This window comes from Talpa europaea (assembly GCF_964194135.1).
Source record: "Talpa europaea genome assembly, chromosome: 7".
In the NCBI taxonomy this organism is placed as follows: Eukaryota; Metazoa; Chordata; class Mammalia; order Eulipotyphla; family Talpidae; genus Talpa; species Talpa europaea.
In genome coordinates this window covers 8,095,438-8,117,955 of record NC_140074.1, presented here as the reverse complement: position 1 = coordinate 8,117,955, position 22,518 = coordinate 8,095,438, and the positions used below count along the sequence as shown (strand labels likewise).

At 44.9% G+C, this 22,518-nt stretch overlaps 1 protein-coding gene across 1 annotated transcript in view; it reads right to left on the bottom strand.

The window, feature by feature from the left end:
• DENND1A (DENN domain containing 1A) overlaps positions 1–22,518 on the bottom strand; it is a gene marked incomplete at both ends in the record, with an annotated part of 451,205 nt that overhangs the window by 170,303 nt on the left and 258,384 nt on the right. Inside the window, one exon of the mRNA XM_084237464.1 lies at positions 8,641–8,686. Within this exon, the coding sequence (XP_084093590.1) occupies positions 8,641–8,686 (46 nt within the window). The remainder of the gene's footprint in view (positions 1–8,640; positions 8,687–22,518) is intronic.

Below are 22,518 nucleotides of genomic sequence, written 5' to 3'. Positions count from 1 at the left end.
AAGACACATTGAGCCACATGGCAAAGCTGGGAATAAACTCAGACTCACTGCCTGCCCTTAAAAGGCCATGGTCCAGCCACATTTCCCCCAACCAAGCAAAACAATCACAAACAAAACAAAAAACAATAGCATGCAGTCACTTGTGCAGAAAATGTGGGTTTCAGCTTGTTAAACAATGCCACTTTACAGGCCTTCTGAGTCAATTATTGTAGGTCATTAAGAGGAAGTTTAATTTGGTTGACAAACACCCCTAACTGGTGACCTCACATATCAACAACAAATGCCCGATGGTCACAAACTCGTACCATCAGTCTGCTGAGCACGGTGTTAAACAGAACCACATGTGCCAGATTCCACAGGGGACTTGACTGGGCCAAGGGCACTGCTCTTCAATCATCAGGAGGCAGGTATCTGAGCGCATGATGGCCCCACCCCTAATTACTTGCCAGGAGTTTAGGAAAAGAAGTCACTGGTCCCAAGTGGCCCGTTCAGTTAAAAGTGCCTTTAAGCTAACATCAATCTACAAAAAGTTGCTCACTGAAAAGCACCAAAGGAGCGCTGCATCAGTCTGGGGCAGATGTCTTTTACCTTGCTTAAAGGAAACGTCCCAGCTCCACACACACTGAAAACTGATGGTGACGTCCATGTATCTGGTACCACCAAGGATCAGGTAAGCATTTGCTTATTTACATCTATTAAAACTCCTACAAAGTGGGGACTTGACTTGTTTTACAAATGAGACTCAGAGAGGTACTTAACACTCCATCTGCAAAATGGGGGCACCTACCCTCAGGAGTGAGAACTAGAAGTGACGTAGCTCTACGGCCATGCATCTTGCTAGACCCTCATATAGTGGTTGATATTAACAATAGTCCCAATAAACAACTCTTAAGGGATAAAACAACTGTAGTTTTGTACAAAGTGTCAAAATATGATACAGTTCCCAGGCCTTTCTCCATCCCACTAGACAGACTTTTATTCCAAAGGAGCTTGCTGAGAGTCAACTGGTGGTGATGGAGTTAGAATTTGAATTCAGTACACACAGCGCTTGTGGTCAGCCCTTTCCTCCTGGCTCCACCACCTCCCGCAGGCTGTTCCTTCTTGGGGCCTGACAGGCGCTGAATTTGTTCAAGTTTCTCTTAGTAACAGCTTATAAACTTCAGGTTTTCTTGGAAGCCAGCTTTAACATGGCTGAATGGGACTTATACACAATCACTGGCTACAGGATGATAGCGAAATTGGAAAACAAAAGCAACAATGATGCGTTCGCGTTTCCTGCTGAGATTCTAATCTGTGACATGTTGGGTTATCTCATCTCGCGAGAGAACATTTCAGTCACAACAAATTCACCAGAAAACGTAGTAACTGCGAGAGCTACTTAAATCAGCAGAAGTACTTGCTCCCTTTGATGACATAAATGAGTACTAGAGCTCCGCCTTGCTGAATATGGACTGGTTCCAGCATTAGGATAAGTGGCATTTAGGAATCACCCTCATGTTAAAAGCAAATGCCACAGCGAGGAGGAGAAAGCACCCGGGGAAGCCCCCCAAGCTAAATTCAGGCCCTACTTCAGGCCGCAAGTGGAGCAGAACTACGAAATTAGCACCCTGAAGCCTCTGGATGTGACGGAGACTCACAAGTGAAGATTCGGCACAATTACAAACAGCAAGTGAAGGAAATTCCAGCAAAACCAAGCCACTGTCTAATCACTTTTTTCTTATATAATACAGCGAGTGCAGGGGTGTCACTGGTCAAAAACTTGCCTCTTACTTTTATTTTACCAATTTTGAGGAGTAAAATTTGGTAAAGTATTTCTAAAATGCTCTTCACACCCATTCGACCAGTTAATCCCTGTGAGGTGGATAACAGACGTTTCATTTTGCTAATGAGAGAACCGAACCTTGGAGAGGCCGAGGCCAGCCCTGGTCACAGGTGTGCTCAGGGCTTTTCTCTGGAGGAAGAGGCTGCTACCCTGGGAGGGATAAGCTCTGGGGAAGGGGGACATCTGCTCAGGAAGGGGATGGGCAGGCAGCATCCCCTCAGCTGGAGGGGAGGGTGCAGTGAGAGAGGCCCCCCTGATGTACCTCAGCCTCCCCCTTTGCAAGTGCGGCTCTCTTCCACTAACCAGGGGTTCTGAGGCCTGCTCAAAAGTGACATCAGCCAAAGGCCCTGACTGTCTGGCAGTGAGCAAGGACTCTGAAAAAGCCAGTTTCCTCTCAATGTGCTCCCCGTGAATCTAGAACCCAAACTACCAAGTCTACCCCCGAACTACCACCTCACCAAGCAGGACTATGACTCCCTAGTACTAATGAATAAGTCTCACAAGGAATTTCTCAATTCTTAGAGGACACAAGTCACCACTTAAGCCTGAACACCAAGATGGTGCAGAGGCAGGTATGGGCACTGGCAAGTGGGAGCCACATGGCCCCTGTCTACCTGAGACACCCTGCCACGCAGTACAGCAGCAGAACGGTGAATAGCAACTCACTATGAAATGGTTAAAAAAACAAATGTCCCCCCCAAATGCATAGAGGATTAAAATCTTACAATACCTCCCTGCCCCCCCAAAAGGTGTGTGTGAGAAATTAACTAGTTAAAAAGGTGACAACTTCTTGGACAGAAATCCAGTTTCTTTGTGATGCAAAAGAAATAAAAAGCGACTCTTCCTACCCGTGAATAAGTGAATCGTGATCTTTCTGTGTAAAAGCCCCAGTCAAACCAGGAGCCCCACTGCAGACACAGAAAAATGTCGCTTCTGGCTCCTGGAGACCACGATCAAGGTTTGACTGGGCACCTGGACACTGTCCCTGGGGCGCTGCCTGCCGTAAAACCGGGCCACCAGGAGCCCTACAAATCTCCTGAGATAAAGGATGGTGAGAAAAGGGGAATGCTGTGAGCTCATCCTGTCTCCCCCACAGCCAATACGGGCCTCCTGAAATTGTCTTGGACAGGAAGGTCCTCAGGGCCTGCAAACTCAGTGCCTGCATCTCACTACCTCGGGTCCTACTGCCCGAAACTACCCTTGATCTAAACGTATACCCCTAAACTGAGCCATCGAAAGAATATAGGAGAGGAAAAGACACTGAGCCATCGAAAGAATATAGGAGAGGAAAAGACACATCTAATAAAAATGGCACTTACAACCTCGAAGAAAGCCACTACCACAGACCCCGCTGCAGTGGGGTGGTGCACGTGGGCCGTTGGGGAGCCCGGGGTTGGGACGCTAGCACATCTGAATTTTATAGATATGGTTGTGGTGTGTGATTTACTTAAGAATGACCTTGATCTTTACAAATATCAATTTACTTTATTAACATGGGTAAGCAGTTTCCAAGCATTTTATATGGCAGGACTGGGTTTCTAATGGCCCAGAAGGAGAAGGCCTGACAATGTCCCTCCCCTATTTACACCCTTCAATGGCTCTCCATTGCCCTATAAAGTTCAAACTCTTTAACGCAGCTTACAAGGCCCTGGATGGTCTGGCCCTTGCCTGCCGCCTTCAGCTCTCTTCTCTCCCTCAGCTCTATGCTCCTATCAGACATGGAACCGACTCCCCATATTTTCTGGAAAATTCCATAGTCTATACTTCAAGTCTTTGTAGATGCTTCTCCCTGTTGCCCTGGTTTGACTTTTATTTATCTGTTAGGTTTAGGTTCAGCTTAGGCATGCCTTCCTCTGGAATGGAGCCCTTAATGCCAGGTTCGGTGTTTTCCTATGGCATCCCAGAGGCACTGCCACACTCTCCTAGTCTGCATCTGCCCCGGACAGAACTCTGTGAAGGCTGGAACTTCTAGTGAGATACATGCAGCTGGGAGATGCTGTTCCTAACAGGATTCCTTTGTTTCACCTCTACCACAATGCTAAGAGATGGGGACTAACCACTCTTAAAGATGAAAGATGCAGGGAGGTGAAGTATCCCCTCTGAAGTCACTACAATAGGGAGGGGGTTGAGCAAGCACTGGAGGTGCATTCATCAAATTCTAGACAGGTGCTACTCCGACCCCTGATGCAGGGGTGGCCCACAAACCAGGAGGAAATGGCAGGCACAAACCAATTCTGTTAAAATCCTTTTTCTCTATGGGAGGAGGCTGATGACTGTTGAAACACAGGAGTCCCAGAAACACAATTTCAAAGCCATCAATTTGAAAACGTAAATAGTTGTAAAGCCAGACACTCACTGTACCAGGCACCTGATAAGAATTATTTTATTGGATCCCCAACAATTATTTATAGAATTGCTGCACAACAGAGGTACAGCCATTATCCTCATTTTACAGGTGAGAAAACCAAGGCTCAGCTTTCAATCATGTTGCTCAAGATCACATGTATAGGAAGCAGGAGCATCAAGGGCACAGCGAACTTTCTAAGTACCACCCCTGCCTGGCTCTATGCTTTGTGGTGTTTTATTACAGAGGCCGTGTTTTAAATCACAATCATGTAAAAGTAAAGAATGTACTCCCCCATCTTCAAGTCGAACTGGGAGGCTAACCTGAGCCTCTGTCACGAACTGTCATCACTGTGGCCTTCCTTCCTCCTTCCTGACCATTCCCCACCAGGAATGATAGCAAATACCTTCTGCCTCATCCCTCACATCCCTCAGAGGCTTGCACACAAAGCATCATTTGTGAGGTTTGGGAAAAAAAGGTCTTCATTGATCAAACAGGAGATGCACCATCTACCAAGAGTGGCCTGGCAGTGGCTACCAGATGTGGAATAGAAGAGGAAATTGAGAAACATCTCTTGAACTAAAGCGAAGTCAAGAGAATGAAAGGAGATAGCTAGTGGGTAATCTGGCCACGTTTTGGGATTTTCTAGATGCCAGCTAACATGATCATTCTCTCCAAGAAGAAACTAGGTCTATGCCAATATCCTTGGCTATTCTAACTTACCTCATATCAATGTTTGCTTCAATGAGAGTAAGAATTTTATAAGAAGGCAGAGGGTGGGATAAAAATGATGATGGGCTAGAAACTGGACATGGGAGCAGGTGGCAGGGTCTTTAAGGAAGGCAGAGTGCTGTTAGCAAATAGCAAGCGTGTCCTAGAAGAGCAGGAGGGCCAGAATAGGTCTTTACCCCATCATCTTTTTTTTTTCCCCAAATGAGAAGACTAGGTTATAATTTGTGTTTCTTTTTTGTGCAGCAACTTGAGTGTCATAAAAATGGTTAAAAAGTCTTCCTATGGTAGCTTTTTCTAAACTTCTATGAACATCTGCCACATTCATTTGAAGTTTAAAAAATTCTGGCACATATGCAAAGGCATAATAAGGTGCCTATAGCTTTCAAGAAAAAAAATAACAAGACAGTCAAAAATAAGCCTTTTGCTGAATTGCCAGTAAGAAAACTAGTGTGTGAGAGGAGACGGGCCTTCCCAAGCTCCTTCCTTAAAGAGCTTTCTTTTGGCCCCCGGCACCAGCTCCTCCCCAAGTATTATAGCTGCAATTCCTGGAAGACATCTCAGGGGAAGCACATCTCTTGCCAGAAAGGTATAACAGAACCAGATAAACCCAATCAAAAAGCATGACTACAGCGCAGGAGTCCGAGCTGAAATCCAAGGGAGGCCTTTAGGAGGCTAAGTCCCCAGACTCCTCGCTGAGGGCTGCCCGCCATGCCCGGGAGATGCTACTTTGTTAGGAAAGTGGCCTAATTGCCTCAAGAGTGGGGTGACCCCTATTTTTGTTTTTCTTTTAATGCTGGCCACACAGGAGTTCAGAATGGCAAACCTCTCTTCAACTTCAATCAACAAGACTATGATTGATCATGGCCACTGTTTCCTGAATGTTCTCACTGAGCCCTTTGAAGGCTGACAGAGTGAACTGTGCCCACCCACTCAGGTGTAGCGCTGTCTCAAGTTGTAGCTTCAAAATATGTGCAAATTTTGCATTGTGTATTTTATTACAAAGGCTGAGTTTTAAATCACATCATGCAAAAGTAAGGAATGTACTGCCCCATCGTCAAGTCAAACTGGGATCCTGGGATCCCTGAAAACAGTGATGCCTATTGGCAGGGTGCTTAGATGTGACCTCCACCCGGCTTTGTCAGCACTCACTCCATCCTTCTTTCCAGACATCTGCTTGGCACTGAGGATACCACAGTGCTCCCCAAGAACTCATGCTCAAAGGGATGATGGAGAGGGGCAGGGAAGCAAGAGCTGTCTCTGGACCAAAAGGAACTGTAGGAACAGGAAGACATCTCAGATGAGATGAAGAAGGGCAGGACTTGTGGACAGAGGTACAGGAAGGTGGGTGTGCTTGGTGTCCGTGAGCATGGCTAAAAAGGGACAGTGAGAGGTCACAGGCTCCGGCAGAGGAGACTGAGTACAGCCTGGGGCGGTGTGGAGGCAGACTGGAGAGTGAGCTGCCCACTAAATGTAGGGGGAATTGACTGAATTTTGTATTTGCCTTCATCATTCATCATCTCCACATATCCAGGACCAGGCAAATTATTTGGAACACAAGAGACCTTTACTTTGCTCATTACATAAATGAATAAGGTTTTAGAAGAATACAAGAAAGCAAAGAAAAATGTCAAAGAAGGTTGTGAAGAAGGAACAGGGCAAGAGAGTCCCGGGGCTCGGTGATTACTTAGCGAGGAAGACAAGCACTAGCCAAGCTCAGCATGTCCCACTTTGGTTCCTCTGCAGTCAGTGGTGCCATCACAGGGACTGGGAATACTGGAAGGTGAGGGGTATGAGAGTGTTTGAGTATGTGTGTGTGTGTTTGTGTTTGAGAGAGAGAGAGAGAGAGAGAGAGAGAGAGAGAGAGAGGCGGGGGGAGGGAGGGAGAGAGAGAGACTGGGTAAAACTGCTTTTGAGACATCTGTAGTACATCTAGGTGAAGTTCAATTGGCACTTGAAACTCTGGACTGGAAGTTCAGAGAGAGGCATGCCAGTGTTAGAATCACAGCTGATTCTAACATTGCCTTGGGAGCTGAAGCAAAAAGCCTTAAACAAGATGACTAGAGGGCATAGAGAGAAGAAAAGCCAGCCAAGACTAGAAACTTGGACAATGCTGAAGGTAAAGGGACATAAAAAGGAGTCTGCAAAAGCCTGTGCTGGAGCATTCTGGAAGGCAGCAGGCGAGGCAGAAAGAGCTGTGGCCTCAGAGAGACCAAATGGCCCTTCGTGTTTCAAACTCTGTAGCAACTGGCATGAAATTGGCCTATTAGAAAGTATTCACTTTTAATTTTTCATAGCAGAGCTTTGAATACACTCCCAGACTTGACAAACAAAGGTAAAACACAGAAGAAGTCTCTACAATGTGATCTAAATACACCCTCCAAGATAGACCATAAACTGTGTACTGTATGTGCTCAGGGCTGGGTGATGACAAGGAGGAACTGTTAACAGAATGCAGGAGCCACATGGCCGTCCTGTCAAATTAGAAATTTGAGCAGATTTCTGTGGTCTATTTTGATCAAGATTCTCAATGTCAAACAAACAGGTTTTTCGATAACCAACTTGTTTCATTTTCGTCAGCACAATAGCACAGTGTGCAACAGTTAGTGAAGAAGCAGGTGGTCCTCGTCGACGTGGAATGAAGGGAACAGAAGAGGAGAAGTAGCACTTCCTTTGAGACATGCAAAGCATCATCACAGACGGACGTGGCTTTAGATTTTCCCTCTGAGCGCTTATCTCCCGTGCAAAACAGGCAAGCTCTCTACCTCCCGCCTCCCCCCTTTCTTCGAGTACAAAATTCAGCTCTCTCCTGGGGAGGGAAAAGCTTAGGGTTCATATCTGTAAACCAATGGCACTTACAAAAGCACAGAAACGTCCTTGAAAAGAAGTGCTATCTAATTGGGACAGCCAGGCAGGCAGAAAGCAATCTGGCATCCAATTCATAGCTTTGACCAAGCATTTCTACTTTAGGGTTCCATGCTAAGGAAATAAGTAAAAATGCAGATAAACCCTTCTGCAAAAAGATGTTCACTGAAATGCTATTTATAATGGTGAAAAATTATAAACAACTTAAGTGTCCAACAATAAGAAAATGGCTATGTTGTAGTATATCCAAACCGATGTGGAATGGCAGGGAGCAAAATAAAAATTATTATTACCCAGAGTGGGTAAAAATGTGGAGCGATCCCCCCTGCCAAAATATTAAGTGAAACAGAGACATATAATGATATGTACACATAACACATCAGTTATGTGCATTTATGCAAAATATATATTCATAGAATAAAGAAGAGGAGGAAGACTGGTAAAATGCTAACAGTGGTAGAATCTGAAATAATGAGTTGTAGATCATTTTCTTTTACCTCCTCATACTTCCACAGACTTTTAGTACCACAATTTCTACAATGACAAATGTACCACCATTACAATGACTTCGAGTAAACGTCCTTTGGAGCATAGGGTTAATTGCTTGCCCTCCTTTCAAGTCCTTTCTGCCCGCCCCTTTGACACTCAGCACTCCCCCATGAAAATGGACAATCTTTAAGCAGCGGGAGAAACCTTGCAAACCAGGGCCCACCCCACGGGACGTGGGCAGGGCTGAGTGCTGGCTCTGCGCCTGCGCCGGGGCCGTGGCTTCCACGCGCTCCCCCGTGGACTGCGCATCCGAGGCCGCCACGTTGCCACTGCCGCAGAGCGAGGCAAACCCGCAAAGAGAGGGATCTGGGGAGGAAAGGAGCCAACTTACCTCCATTAAACTTAAATGGATTCCTATGAGGTAGGGCATGGGAGCACTGTGAAGAGAAACAGAGACACACAGCTGCTTTAATGTCTGTTGCTTCCGACAGAAAATTACAGATGGTTCACTATTTGGAGAAAAACTGTTTTAATAAACGTATGCACAGTTACATTTCCTTTCACAACAAAAATCCTAATATGACATTTTGTTCCCAAGCCTAGAAACTTCCTAAGAATTTCAAAAGGCAGGCAGCACCGGAAACAGCTTGCCTGGCGCCAGCCAGGAAGAGCCCCACCTTGGCGTGGGGCCCTAAATTGCAGCTATGCCAGTGCACAGCCTCAATGGCCTTATCTTTAAAATGGGAGGAATCCTGCTTGTTATCAGAATCAGAGAACATAGACGGCCAGTGATTAGCTTTGGCCAAATGGGGATTATTAGTGCCATGATTACAACAGAAAAAACAAAATCATTCCAAGAATGATTTTTTAGTTGTTGCCTTCTGCCATCAAGAGTTGGGCCAAGATTGTCCCTTCTGACTGCAGGCGGTGGCCAGCAAGCCAATCTGCCCCCTTGCCCAGGGATAATTTGATGGCAGGACAGTTCCTGAAGCCCCTTCCATTGCTTTCCTCACAGGGCAGTGGGCACCGAGTGACTGACTCAGAGAAGAGAACCTGACTCCAAAGGTTTTCAAACCTGGGCATTGTGGATTGACCTCCTTGTTTCAGGGATCTGTGTGCCTGCGTGCCAGCAGGATCACCCCCAGACTACTCACCAGCCACGTAGGAGGAGCTAGGCATTGCACCAGGGACTTTTTCTTTTTCACGTTTAGAAAACATTTATTGAAATTGTACCTTTTGCCTAGAGGAACACCAATATGAATGAAATATCATTCCAGCTCATCAGGAGCATTTGCTTTAACTGAAAATTTAATTGATATGGACATGATTTCAGCTAATAAAAAAATGGGAGGGGGGAATTTCCAATATTTCCTTCAATAAAGTTTATATATCCAGGCATATTTTTGACATGGGACAATGAAAACAAAGATGAGCGTTCAAATTAGAGAAGACTGAATTTTAATCCTGGGTATGCGACTTATCAGCTATAGTACTAACTAGTGAGTTTTCTTCTAATCACATAGTTTTTAATTGAGGTCAACAATGGTTTACAACACTGTATATGATTTAGGGGTACAGGTTCTCACTTACAGATACCACCACACCATATCTATCAGCAAAGCACATTTAACCATCCACCACAGTCCACTGGGTACCCTCCCCACCCCAGTTTCTGTCCTGCAGTCAGATTTCTAGGCTTTGTTTAGGTTTAGTTTTGTCTATTTCTTTTTGTTTCTCTGTATTCCATCTATGAGAGAAATTATCCTATATTTGTCTTTATCCTGACTTAGTTCACTTAGCATAATCCCCTCCAGTTCCATCCATGTTGTCCCAAATGGCAGGATTTCCTTTTTTATTTTAATAGCTAAGCCGCATTCCACAGTGTATCTCCACTGCATCTTCTTAATCCACTCATCTGTATGAGGAACTTCAAGTTCGCCTTCCTTAATCAAGTACCATCTTCCAAGGTAGGTCTTGTCCCCATTTTACAAGCAAGAAAATAGAAAAGGTCACATGACTCAGCTAATACCACAAAACATAGCAGCCAACCTGGGATTTGACTGCCAGCAGAAATCCTCTGCCATGATGACTTGGTACTACCGAACCTAAAATCCCCAAATCCAGGGGCCACACAATGTGGTTCTTGGGGGTGAGAAGGATTAGGGAGGAGGCCAAGGATTAGATAAATTTGTGATATATCCTGTCAAAGGTACAAAGGGTATTTTATGAGACTGGAGGAGAGACACCTGCTCAAACTAGGGTGAGCGGGTACCTTTCCTCTGGGGCAGCTGGGGTTGTAGATAGGGACCTATAAGGATGGCTTTCTTGGGGGAACAAGGAATGGAAAGCAATGAGAAAGGAAAGGTTTGCTTTCAATGGACTACTAAGGAGTTTAGGCAATGAAAGTTTTAAGACATCAGATGTACATTTAAAAATTGCTCAAACATTTCAAAATAAGAAAGGACACAATTCCCTCATTACCATTCAACAAATAAAATTCTTCAAGCAAAAACCCTTCCCAAGAATATAAAAATGTCCTCCTTACTATAGATCTCAGCAGCACTTTATCTTGGGAGCATGTAAAACAGACTTGAATATTAGCAGCACAGTTTGGAAACCATTCTTCTCGAAGACTTTTGTGTTTCATAATAGCCAAAGAAAGAATTAAACACACAACTGCAGTGAAAGTAGAGTTGTCTTTTCTTTTCTTTCTTCCTCTTCTTCTCTCTTTTTAAGAAAAGGTATCTGCTGTGCACATTCAGCTTCTCTTCGTTTCTAGGGGCAAGGAAATGCCCTATGATATTTTTTCTCCTGAAACTGTAAACCATTAGTTTAGCTGCCAGCTACATAAACGCTCAACTTCCCAGTGTGCCTGGCTGTGCTGCCCAAGCTTCTCCAGCATACACCAAAATGAATGTGTTTCTAATTAAGTAGCTTCAGGAACACAACAGCTTCAATGTCAAAAATACAAAGTCTGAACCCTGGCAGGAAGTCTTAGGACGGCAAATGTCTCATCCAGTGGAACCTTGCCTAATGTAATGAAAGGAAGCAGGAAGAGTGCAGAATTCCAGAAAAAATGGCCACTTATTAATGTGGCCAGAAGCACAACCTAACACACCAAGGAAGGAAAAACTCAAATCTGTAATATTTAACTCGAGCTTATCAACTTTTCCAGTTCCTACATTCAATCCTGCAACTGACCGATGACCCTGAGCTTTAATTAGAATTTCAAAACTGAAATCCCAACAAATGAATTAATGTACAGAAAAGGACATTCAAACAACTGTGAGAAAAAGGTGAAAGAGACTTATAGCAAGAGCCTCTGTATAATTTGACACAATCTCTTATTTGAAAAAGAACTATTTTCTGGAATTTTAAATATGTAGGTTTTAATGCCATGCCCTTTTGTTCTACACTAAAAATCGGTGATGCCCTGGAAGAGAGGAAAAAGGAGTCTCATGGAACTGACTGCTGATGCAGGATGGGCCAAAGTGAGCCTCACTCTTCAGATGCTCTAGAGTAGGCTCTTTTTTTGTCAGTTCAATAATTTTATGATGGCCCATCATAGAAGTGTGGTTTCCCAGCCATGCTCTGTATTTAGAAAATGTTTAAAACACAGTTATTCTGAAATCACAGCAGCTCCATGTTTTGCATAAATGCAAATTTGGACAAATACCTTTTACACTGTCATCATTTGCTTATAAAGCCTCAAATACTTCCTTGAATCTACTGCACTTCTGTTCTGCAGATATATTAATTAAAAATTTCAAGTGGGGAGAGGGGGGAAAACAAATGGAGAGTCTCTTTAACCTGGTAATTGTGCGAATATGTAAACTGGTAATTCTAGGTGCCTTTTGAAGACAATTCCTCGTCTCAAAATACCTCAATAATTGTTTCAGCTACTGACTTGTTTTCTCTGGAAATCTTTTTTTTTTTTGTCTTTTCATTATAAAGAGGACATTTGGTGGGGTTGGTGGTGGGAAACACCTGTGGTCACACCATCTTAACACAACTACCTTTGTCTTTACATTATTCTCCTTCAAAACTGGCCCGTGTATGTTTCATTGCTTTCTTGTTGGCTGCACTAACATTCCCATATTATATTACAATCTTTGTGATCATTATTTAAAGGCTGTATAACAGTCCACCAAGTATGGATGAGCCATAATTTTTTTTAATTTATTTTATTTATACAAGAGCCAGCGTACAGGTCAGATGTGCGAGAGGGTGAGAGGATTCACCAGAGACAGAGCAGGGAATAGGCAGAATGACCGAAATACACTGCTGAGGGGAGCAGCAGATGAGACAGGAGAGGTCTGCTGCACCATGTGGGTTGCTCCATGGCCAGCGGGGATCGAACAGGCACTGCAGAGGCTGCGGACAGCCTCACAGCGCTGCGCTCAACCGCCTGTGCCACCAGGGAGGCCCCTGGATGAGCCATAATTGACTGAACCTTATAGAGTTAGATATTTGAATGCTTCCAATGTTTCACTATGAGCTATTAAGTCAAAGGGCAGGACTATATCTTTTAATGTCTTTTATATATCTCAGTAGAGTTTTTTTAAAGGGCACTATCTATGCAGTGGAAATCAGGATTGTTGCCAGAATGAGAGACCTGTGAAGAGCCTTGCATGGGACCAGCAAGTGGCAGGTGCAGGAAGTGATGGCCATCATATCAGTTGGCTTCTCTGTGAGCTCTTGGCAAGCCTGGCTCCATTGGACCCATTCTCTGAGGGCCGAGGAATGGTTTCCTGCTCCTGCCCCGGTTCTGAAGGACATATGGCAAACCTGTGGTGAGGATGGTCGAAACCCCATCATGAATGAGAGGCTGGTGAGGCAGCTGGGGCATCTCTACACCTGGGCTCCTGGCACCGGGCTACCTCCTGAGCTCAGCAGACATGCTGTCACTTTCTTCTAAGGTCAACTTTTACCTCTGATTTTATGTACCACCAAGAGTGCAAAAGCCACACTATGATTCATCACTTTCTTAGCAGGTAGAGTGACAAATTTAAGCAAAAGTCACTCTTGGTCATATATGAAAGGGAAACTAAAACAAAATAAATTGGTTACGCTATTCCTATAAAAATTCCTCACATTCAGAGCCCTACTCATCTGAATCATTTTTCTGATTCAGATATCAAATGTCTGTGTTTCTCCAAGGGAATCTCAGTAACAAAACTTCACCTACTGGAAGCTATCTTTCTTTATTAGACCCTGGGAAGAACATTTTGCTTTTCAAGAAAATATCGCTGCCTCTGCCTTCCCCTGATGGCAAAGGCACACAGGCCTTTCGGCATTCACAGTGAATTCACATTTCAATGCTGAATCTGAGTGTGATTCTGAAGATAGTTTCAATGGCAATTAGACACAACATGTGCAGAAGCAACACTACATATAATTAAAGTGGTGATAGTATGAATGGCTGTGACCGGGCTCATGCACAATCAGGTCATGCTGCTGTGACGCAGCTGCCCAGGGGCTGTCTGTGACCGTGGGATGCCGTTGTGCTTCTTGGAAGAGTGGAACATGTACGTCTGTACCAGGCCTTTGCTCTAGCTGATGTGGGCAGTTACATCCAGGAAAAACAAACCTCTACTCTCTCTCCCGCCTCTTCTGCACAGGAAAGGGGTTCTCTCACTGGTGTCAAGGCACAGACGATGACCTTTACCAAAAAGTATCTTTAAATTTGAATCCTCTTAAGGGTAGAGGTAACTAATATTTGGTAAGCTACTATATTCCAGCTGCTTCCATGCACTATTTATAATTCTCAAGGTCACTCTGTAAGCTAGCATGGTTTCATACATTTTCTGATAGAGAAACAGGCTCAGGAAGGTGAAGTAACTTGCCCAAGGTCACACAGCTAGCGAACTGTACCATCGTTCAAACTCAGGGTAGTCAGACTGGAGGCTGTGCCCAGGCTAAGCTGCTCCCCAGCCCAGGCTAAGCTTGTGATGCAGAGCACCTTTCCTCACAGGTAAGTCCTAAAGTAGGAGCTCCATCCTGGCAAGGAACAGGCAGGAAGATGGACCCTGCAAACTTATTGGTCCTGTAGTCCCCATTCATTATCACTGGACTTTTACCATTTGTTTAATTCCTTTCCCCCAGATAACTAGAGTCTTCTAAATTATGTTTCCCTGAGGTGCGCAGTTACTGATTGGAAAAGAATCAGGTGAAATAAAGGAATGTTGGCTCTTCAAATACATAAAACACAGCTTCCCGAGACAGAAGGGGAAGGGAGGGAAGCAGAGGGAAGAAGTGGGATCGATAGGAGGCCCCTCCCCCCCAAGTCAGCAACACCTCTTGAACCTCAGGGAGGAATAGTTGAGGTCTGTCCAGGGGTTTGGGAGGCCAACTGTTTTTCTTGTCTTCCCCCCCCCTTCCATGTAAATGCACAAAAGTGTTACAATTTCTACACTACAGAGCACACCTCAGCTCTCAGAAGCACACCTGAACCAAACACCCCCATGGCAAAGGGGATCCCCACATCTTTCCTCAGTTCGCTGTTTCAAAAGGAAAGGAAAACTCTTTATGGGGGCTTATTCATTTGAGCTTTGCTTTTTCTCCTTTTTTTTTTTTTTTGAAAAGAAACAAAAGTGTAAACACAGCTGGTCTTACACTGTTCAATTCTGCTCTGAAATAATGAGACCCGGCATTGTTAGGGAGGTCAGAAGACAAAAGAATGGGAGAAAGAACAAGAATGAAGATCACACAACACATCTTGCTGGAGAACACACACAATCATCGCCTCGGTGTCCCTGAGGGTGAGCAGGTAACGATCTGGGGGCTCACAGGATGGCCAGCCACATGGGGAGCCAATAGGAGCACCCAGTTTTCTCTGTGTTGGCCAACAGCAGGGCTTGGCTGGGGGCTTCCCAGGCATTTCCTCACTGGATGTCCAGGACTGACTCACGGGAGACCGGCACCATTATTACCACCACTTAACAGATTAAGACACGCGGGTTGGGAAGCTCAACAGCTCGCTGAAGTCACACAGCTAGCAAATGGTCACTGGGTCCAGAAACTGAATTCCTACTGCTGAGATAAAACCCAGGGATGGTCTGCGGGGGCCAGTGTTTGCACAGCAGGTGGGAGAAGAAGTCGACCCCTGGGCCCTACACCTTCATCACAGGAACCTCTCGTTCCAGACTTGCCTCTGAGTTCTTCGCCAGCCCCCCACCCCTGTGGGCTCAGACCCCTCCTGTAAGTCCCACAGAGTTCACGCTGCCCTTGAGCTCGGCTTCTCAGATGACCCAGGGGTGCGGACCACTCCCTGCTTTGAGGCTTGCATCTGTGTGGATATTCTAGACTTTTCTAGATGGGGAGCTGGAGCTCAGTGTCTTGTTTCCCAGCATCTAGACTGGTGCTGGGGACAGCACAGAAGGAACAAGATGGCAGAGTGCTCTGGACAGAGTGCCCACCGAACACTGCGCAGGAGCTTGGGCCACCTCACAGTGTTTAATCCTCAAATGATCCAATCTATGCCCTCCATTTATAGAATTAAAAAAGGGAATCCTTCCCAATGTCACAGTGAGCAGTGATTCCAGCCCAAATCCTTCTAACTTCAGTCTCTTATATTCTTGCTTATTAACTTCTCTTAACCATTATGCTACACATAAGAAAAAGAGGGTTATTTGTTAATTATAACTGAAAAATAAAACAGCAAGTGGATACTTCATAGCCCCAAGGAAACCATGTTCACCTTACCAGCTCAGATGAATTGGCCCAGCCATTTTGCTAAGCAAGACCTCGGGCAATTTCAGGAAGAGGGTCAACGCAGCAACCCAAGGAGGGAGTGAGACAGGGGTGAAGGGAACAAGGGACGGGGTGTGAGGCCGGTGCGTCACTGCTCACAGCCAGCTTTGCATGCCAGCCGTGTGGCCACACCACCCTGAAGGGACACAGGATCAGAGCGATCCACGGTGTCCAACAAGGACAAATGAACTTGTCCCTCAGGAGTTTGATTTTTAAAAAGGCAGCAGGGGAGGGAAAGAAAATGAATGTTTGCTGCTGCGTTTACAGAGTTTTCCATATGCTGGTCGGTCGATGGGCAAGTATTACTGTGTGTCTGGCATCATGCTGGGATCGAGGATAAGTTTCCAGTTAACAGGAGACATTCTACAAGTCAATCCTGCTTCATGTAAAGCTGCCAAGCTGTCCAGGGCGCTGCAGCGCACGTGACAGGCAGACTGACGGTGACCTCATTCCATTCTCATTGCAATCCTGAAAGGCTGATCTCCATAATTTACAGAGGAACTTAGCTCAGAGAGGTTAAGTGACTTGACAAAGGTCACAGCTGGTGAGAGGTAGAAAATACGGCTTGAAAAGTAGAAGTGCTGCAAGAGCCACGAGTTAATGGAGCTTTTCTTATGGGAAAAGGTATTGAACTCTCTGCCCAGCTTCCAGCGCAGCCCTCCCTGATTTATGAGCAACCGGAGAGCAGGAGGACCCTGGAAGAGACAGGAGCAATTCTAGATTGGGAGAGGGGCAGAGGCTGCCCGGTTTCCTGCTGTGGCTTCAGCAGCCAGGGCAGGGCTCACCACAGCAGGGAGCCGCCGGGCCGGCACTGGAGGTGGTGTGCTAATGCGAGACACATGTCTATCACTGGGACTGATGGGTGAAAGAGGGGGCGAGGGAGGACAATGCCCTTCTGAGTTTGGCCCGGTGGCTTCCTGGGGTTACCTGGGGAGCAGGGATGCCTTCTAGAGCAACAAGCCACTGAACCCAACTGAAATGAACACATGAGTTACAAAGATAACGCTGGACGGAAACCTGCAAAGGGCAACATCAAAGCCTGGAGTCGTCCGCCCTTTGGTGCCTCCTTGCTCTACCGGAAGGAGACAGGCCTGGAAACATCAGGAAGGGCTCTGTGGCTGAGACCACTGCAGAGGAGAAGTTAATCACAGAGGAAAGGTCAGGAGACAGGGCTCTCTACTGCCCTAGAGAATCAAAGAGAACCACAGCAGCTGGGGCCACTGCAGGGGGTGGGGAGCCCCCAGCAGCCCAGGAGACCTTCATAGAAGTCAGCAATGAATGAAGTATGAAGGAAATGAGAAGGGAAAAAGAGGGGCTTATGGATACATATATCAAGAGAAAGTAACAGAAAAAAAGAGCATGAAAGTTGAAAACATGAATGCAACTGGCAATACCATTTTCTGTTTTTCCAGGACCAAGATCTGTCCCATCCCCAGATGCACAGTGTCCAGCACCTTCTCTGCCTAGGCTCTGCGTTCAAATGCCCAAGGGAAGGTAAACCGACATCTGCCGGGAGGTTACTCCGAGCCTAGCCCTGCCTCTTTCCCTGTGTCAACACTGAGAGTGCCAGGACACCTGCTGCAAAGCCCTTCATGAGGCGACCGCTGCCACAGCTTAAGCTTCCTCTGACAATGGTGGCATTACTCGGGGTCTGTGCTCCTGGTATTTTCAGTTCCGGGTGCCACTGAAGGAAATGAAGATCCATCTCAAGGTATAGCTTATGACCTTCAGGACCTAACCGTTTCTTTATAGCTGCCTAGCTGGTTGCTAGGCTCTCTGTGAAGAACTCGATTTTCCATGCCCTTCCCTCAGATGAGCAAGTTATGAGAGTTAGGTGACTTCTCCAAAAACATATTCAGCAGGGCAAGGGCAGAGTTCAGGCCAGAACTTACACTTGCAAGCCCACACTCTTCTACTACTCAGTGTTTCTGTTCAAATTTTAAGGTCAAGTTCACTCACCTAAATCTGAGGGAGGGATTTACTGAGCAATCTGGTTGAACCTCCATTCGACCAACACTGTTCATGCACTTTCCAGCCCTCAGGCCACCACAGATCCCACTTTCCTCCATCTTCTGTCTAAAATGGAAGTCCTGGCCCTTTTCCTCTCCACCCTGGGTCCTCGCCACCCTGGTGAGCTCCCAGGGTGGTGGCTTCATCCTCTGAATACTGGATTTGTCTTAGTCTCTTCCTAATTCTTAGTTAAAAAAATAAACACTCTGCTCTCCTTCTCTTTGTCTGGACACCTAGGTTCTTTTGTGAAGAAGTGTTTTCTTAGATCCAGAACCATCTATAATCTCCTATCTTCCTCCGCCTATCGGGAGACAGAGTTGGAACTCATGAATACTTGTTGCAAAACGGACACATGGTTTCTGCATAGTTGGAATTCAATACTTAACAAAACCTGCATAGACCAGGGTCTACGTTTATGTACCAGGGTCTGGTCTATGTATGAGAATTTTAGGGACACTGGTCTAACTAGTCCACTTCTGTCTTACCTGGGTATTATGAATTTCAAGGGGATTTTGTTGGGTCATTTATATATACACATACACACAATGCACACATTAACCTATGTTAGCTCTAAGTACATGTCAAACATAAAAATCCTATCTGCTATCTACCGAGCACCTGCTTTGTGGCAGCAGTGATTACTATTCATGTCCCAAAGATGAGAAAGTGGGTTCTGCAAGATTCAGTGATCTCAGAGCTAGTAAGTGGGGAAGCCAGAAGCAAAGCCAGGGTTTTCTGTTTCCACCATACCACGCTGTTGATTTTCTATCTCTGTCACCAAAAATGTCAACAATCCCACTTACTTTAACGTCAGTTTATTCCCAAGGCACAATTTCAGGGCATCAATGGAGACAGAGGTTCAAAGGCACCCCAGCTGGCCCAGAAGTCATTTCACAGCTATGCCCAGATGGCTGCCCCAGCACCCACATGGACTGCACACCCAGTGATCAGGATTATTTCAGAGTTTGCTAAAAATCCTAGCTGGACTGCATGATGCAACCTGTGGGGGCAGACTTAGAACCTGACAGGCAACCACACACTCGATCTAGTGCCTCAGAGAAGCTGAACAGCAGATCAGCAGATAATCAGAGAATCTGAGCATGCCCACCCAGAGGAAGACTGGCGTGCAGGTCACCTGAGAAGTTAGGAAAGACAATGCATTTTACAAAGTCAAATGCAAAATCCAAACCTTAGCTGTACACACCCAATGTAACTTTTTGGTTCAGTGATGCTTTCAGAGAAGCATAAGGAGTTAGCTACTGTCAAGGCTCGGGACTTGGCTGTCCTTTGGGAAAAACATGAATTTGTCCTGATGGCCCTTGGAAACATTTTATCATAAAAGTGTGTCAACAAGTGTCCAGAATAACCTAAACACACAATTCAATTTGGGAATTGATTTGTGGTCCTTATTTAGGACTACTTCTGCAGGAGAATGGGAGAAAAAGACATTTGCATGGGAAATACCATATGGCTTCTATTGGGACCTTTTATTAGCAACATTTAATTAGCAAAGTGCCTGGTACATAGTAAGTGCTCTATAAATATTTGCTGAATGAATGAATAATTAATGAATGATAACATAAGTCTACAATTAGCAAGTCATCAAGAAGTCTACATGAAGAATTTTTTCATAAAATCTTGGTGATGGGTACGACTTACTCTCTAACACTTCGGAGGCTATGAGGAGAGTTTTAATACTGGATAGCCTCGGATTTCAAGTGCAAGCGCTACCATTTTTGAGCTGTGTGGCAGGGGGTAAGTCAGTAAACCTCTCTGTACTTCAACGGCCTAATCTATACAATGGAGCTAACAATGTTTACCTCATAGCTTGATTTTGAAGATCTTTCGCTGTTTATAAAGAGTATGACGCTTGCAACACTATACTCAATCAGCTGGCGATTATTATTATTATTAAAGAGAATGCCAATTCTCATCAGCAAATTGATCCTTTTGTCCCGGAAAGGGGTAACCAACATTGGCCAAGGTCAGGGCTGCCATCAGCAAGGTAGGAAACATTCTCATTTTCACTTTCAAAGTCAAGGGAATGGCACAGATCTAAAGTAGAAAGGAACCAGCAGCACATGTTTTTAAATATTCATAAGGGCTGGAAATGTCTTACTCCTTTCGTTTTCTCTGCCATCTGCTTTTGTTTCTTTTCTTTTCATTCTTATGCCACAGCTGCAAATGAAAACAACCATACAATAACTCAAGTTAAATAAAAAAAAAATCAAAATAAAAACAATCTGAGGGGTAAAAAGAGAAGATGAATTAGAAAGTTTTCCCCTGAGCTCACAAGGCAGCAAAGGCAAGAATGTCTGATGTGAGTTAAACCTTCTGGAAACCAAAATCCATGGCCCATGTCCATAACAATCAAGGTAAGAACCACTACCATTTGCTAAATGGCACCTAAGTGCCACGGGCCTGCTGATTTCTCTAATTCCTATAGCCACTCTTCAAAGTAGGTAAATTAAACCTGTTTTACAGATTAAGAAATGGCTGATCAGAGAGGTAAGACAGATATTTAAGTGGCTGCACAGCTACCAAGAGATGAAGCTGAGATTTGAACTGGGGTCTATCTGAAGCCAAAGCCTGAATACTTTCTCTACCACCCTCTCCAAATATGGTGAGGGACATGAAAAAATTAATTTAGGAAAAATTTAGGGCAGACTATTTGTACTAAACTGATTTGTTCAAATAATTAAAATCTGTGATTATAGTTCTCATTAAAGTTAACTCGGGTAATTGGTTGTTGTATTTGTGAATGTGCAATTAAGAGTCTTCCACATAATTGTGGGGTTTTCAGCATCAAACTTGCCATTATTCACAGCATCCCAGAGCTCTGCTCTACTGGCCTCTCTCCTGGCAAAGGCTGCATGACAGCTCGGGGGGGTCTCTGTGCCCGAGGACCATGACCTGTGATACCAACAGCAGGGGCTGAGCTCAACCCTATTTAACATGTCTTTGTCTAGAAGTCAATGAACACCTCATCTTCAAGTGCAGTGTAAAAAGCTCTTACAGCCTGCACTGTTGTCCCGAAAACTCCGAGCAGCATGTACCTGAAGAAAAACTGGCAGCAGTGGTCCTCATGTGTTAATTACACTTGCGAAGTCTATTATGCATAGAAAGGGCACCTGCTGGCAGTGAAAATGACTAGAATCTGCCCTTCCTGTGCAGTGAGTAAATTGAGAGTTCATTTCTACAGGAGATAATAGTTTTCAGATTCCATTTCGTGTATCCTCTGCATGGGGATGTACTTAACATTTAAATCATCTGCAGAAGAACAAACCTCCTTCAAATTTACATGTTTCAGGCTCCTAGCACTTTACTTAAAATGCTAGTTATTCCTGCTGGCTCTTACCACTGAGGATTAAACTCAATGGTGGTGAAAGTCACCGAGCACAATAAAGTTATAAGCATTCACTCAAATTTCATGACATTGGTTCCTTCCAACCAAATCTACCTCTGTAGCTGGCTGAAGGTGATCAAGTCAAGCCTCAAGTGCAGGATCTGTGTTTTCTCTTGGGGTCTTTAATTTCATCAATCTTACATCTTGCAGTTCAGAAACAGATAGGAATCCCCACTGGCCTGTAATCCTTCCTTGGTCAAATGTCAAAAAGTTCTTTCTTGAAAACAAGAGACCAGAAGAGAGTGTGCTGTCACACAAGAGACCGGAAGAGAGGATGCTGTCACACAAACAGAAACTTCTGAGGAGCAGCCTCATCACAAAACCTATCACCTGGGCATTGAAGAATAGAAAGCTTCACTTTGAGCTTCTGGAGAGGAATATTTGGGTGACAAGGGCTTAGCAGCCTTCCTCATCAGGGCTTTCCTCTGAGTGAGAATCATCAGCCACCTTATTCTGGGTCATATTGGTGACAGGGTTCTGGAAGGGGTTAGAGTTATGGAAGAAGTGGCAAAAGAGGATCTTTTCCACAGGAAAGTAGTAAACAGTTAATAAATCCTCTAAACAAACAAGGAAGGTGGGGGCTGGGATTTGAAATGGCAGCTGGAAGTAGCAACTGGCTAGCAAAAACACTGAATTAAAAAAATACATGTACGTAAGTTTAATTACATAAGTTCAATTATAAAAACTACACTTTTTTCACTGGAGAAATGTAAAAATATAGAAAATAAAAACCATGCAGAATTCCACTCTTTTCACTCCACTGCAAATCATTGTTAATATTTTGGTACACTTAAAATTTCTGTCTATATAAATGTGCGTGTATATGTGGGTTCCTATGAGCTGGCTACTAGTTGGTCACTCATGGACAACTGTCACCTATTTGCTATCTACAAATCACAGCAGAGCATTCCTTGAATACCTGCGGAGTATAACCCCTATCACAAGGCAGGCCCAGGGATGCCTAGGCCACTGTTGACCTGATTACATGACTGTCTCCGTGGTGGTCTCGGGATAACTCTGCCTGTGATGACATCAAATGCTTCGCTGACGCAAATGTCTCTTGACATGTGGTCACGATGTCCCCTTCTCTGTTCCTTGTAA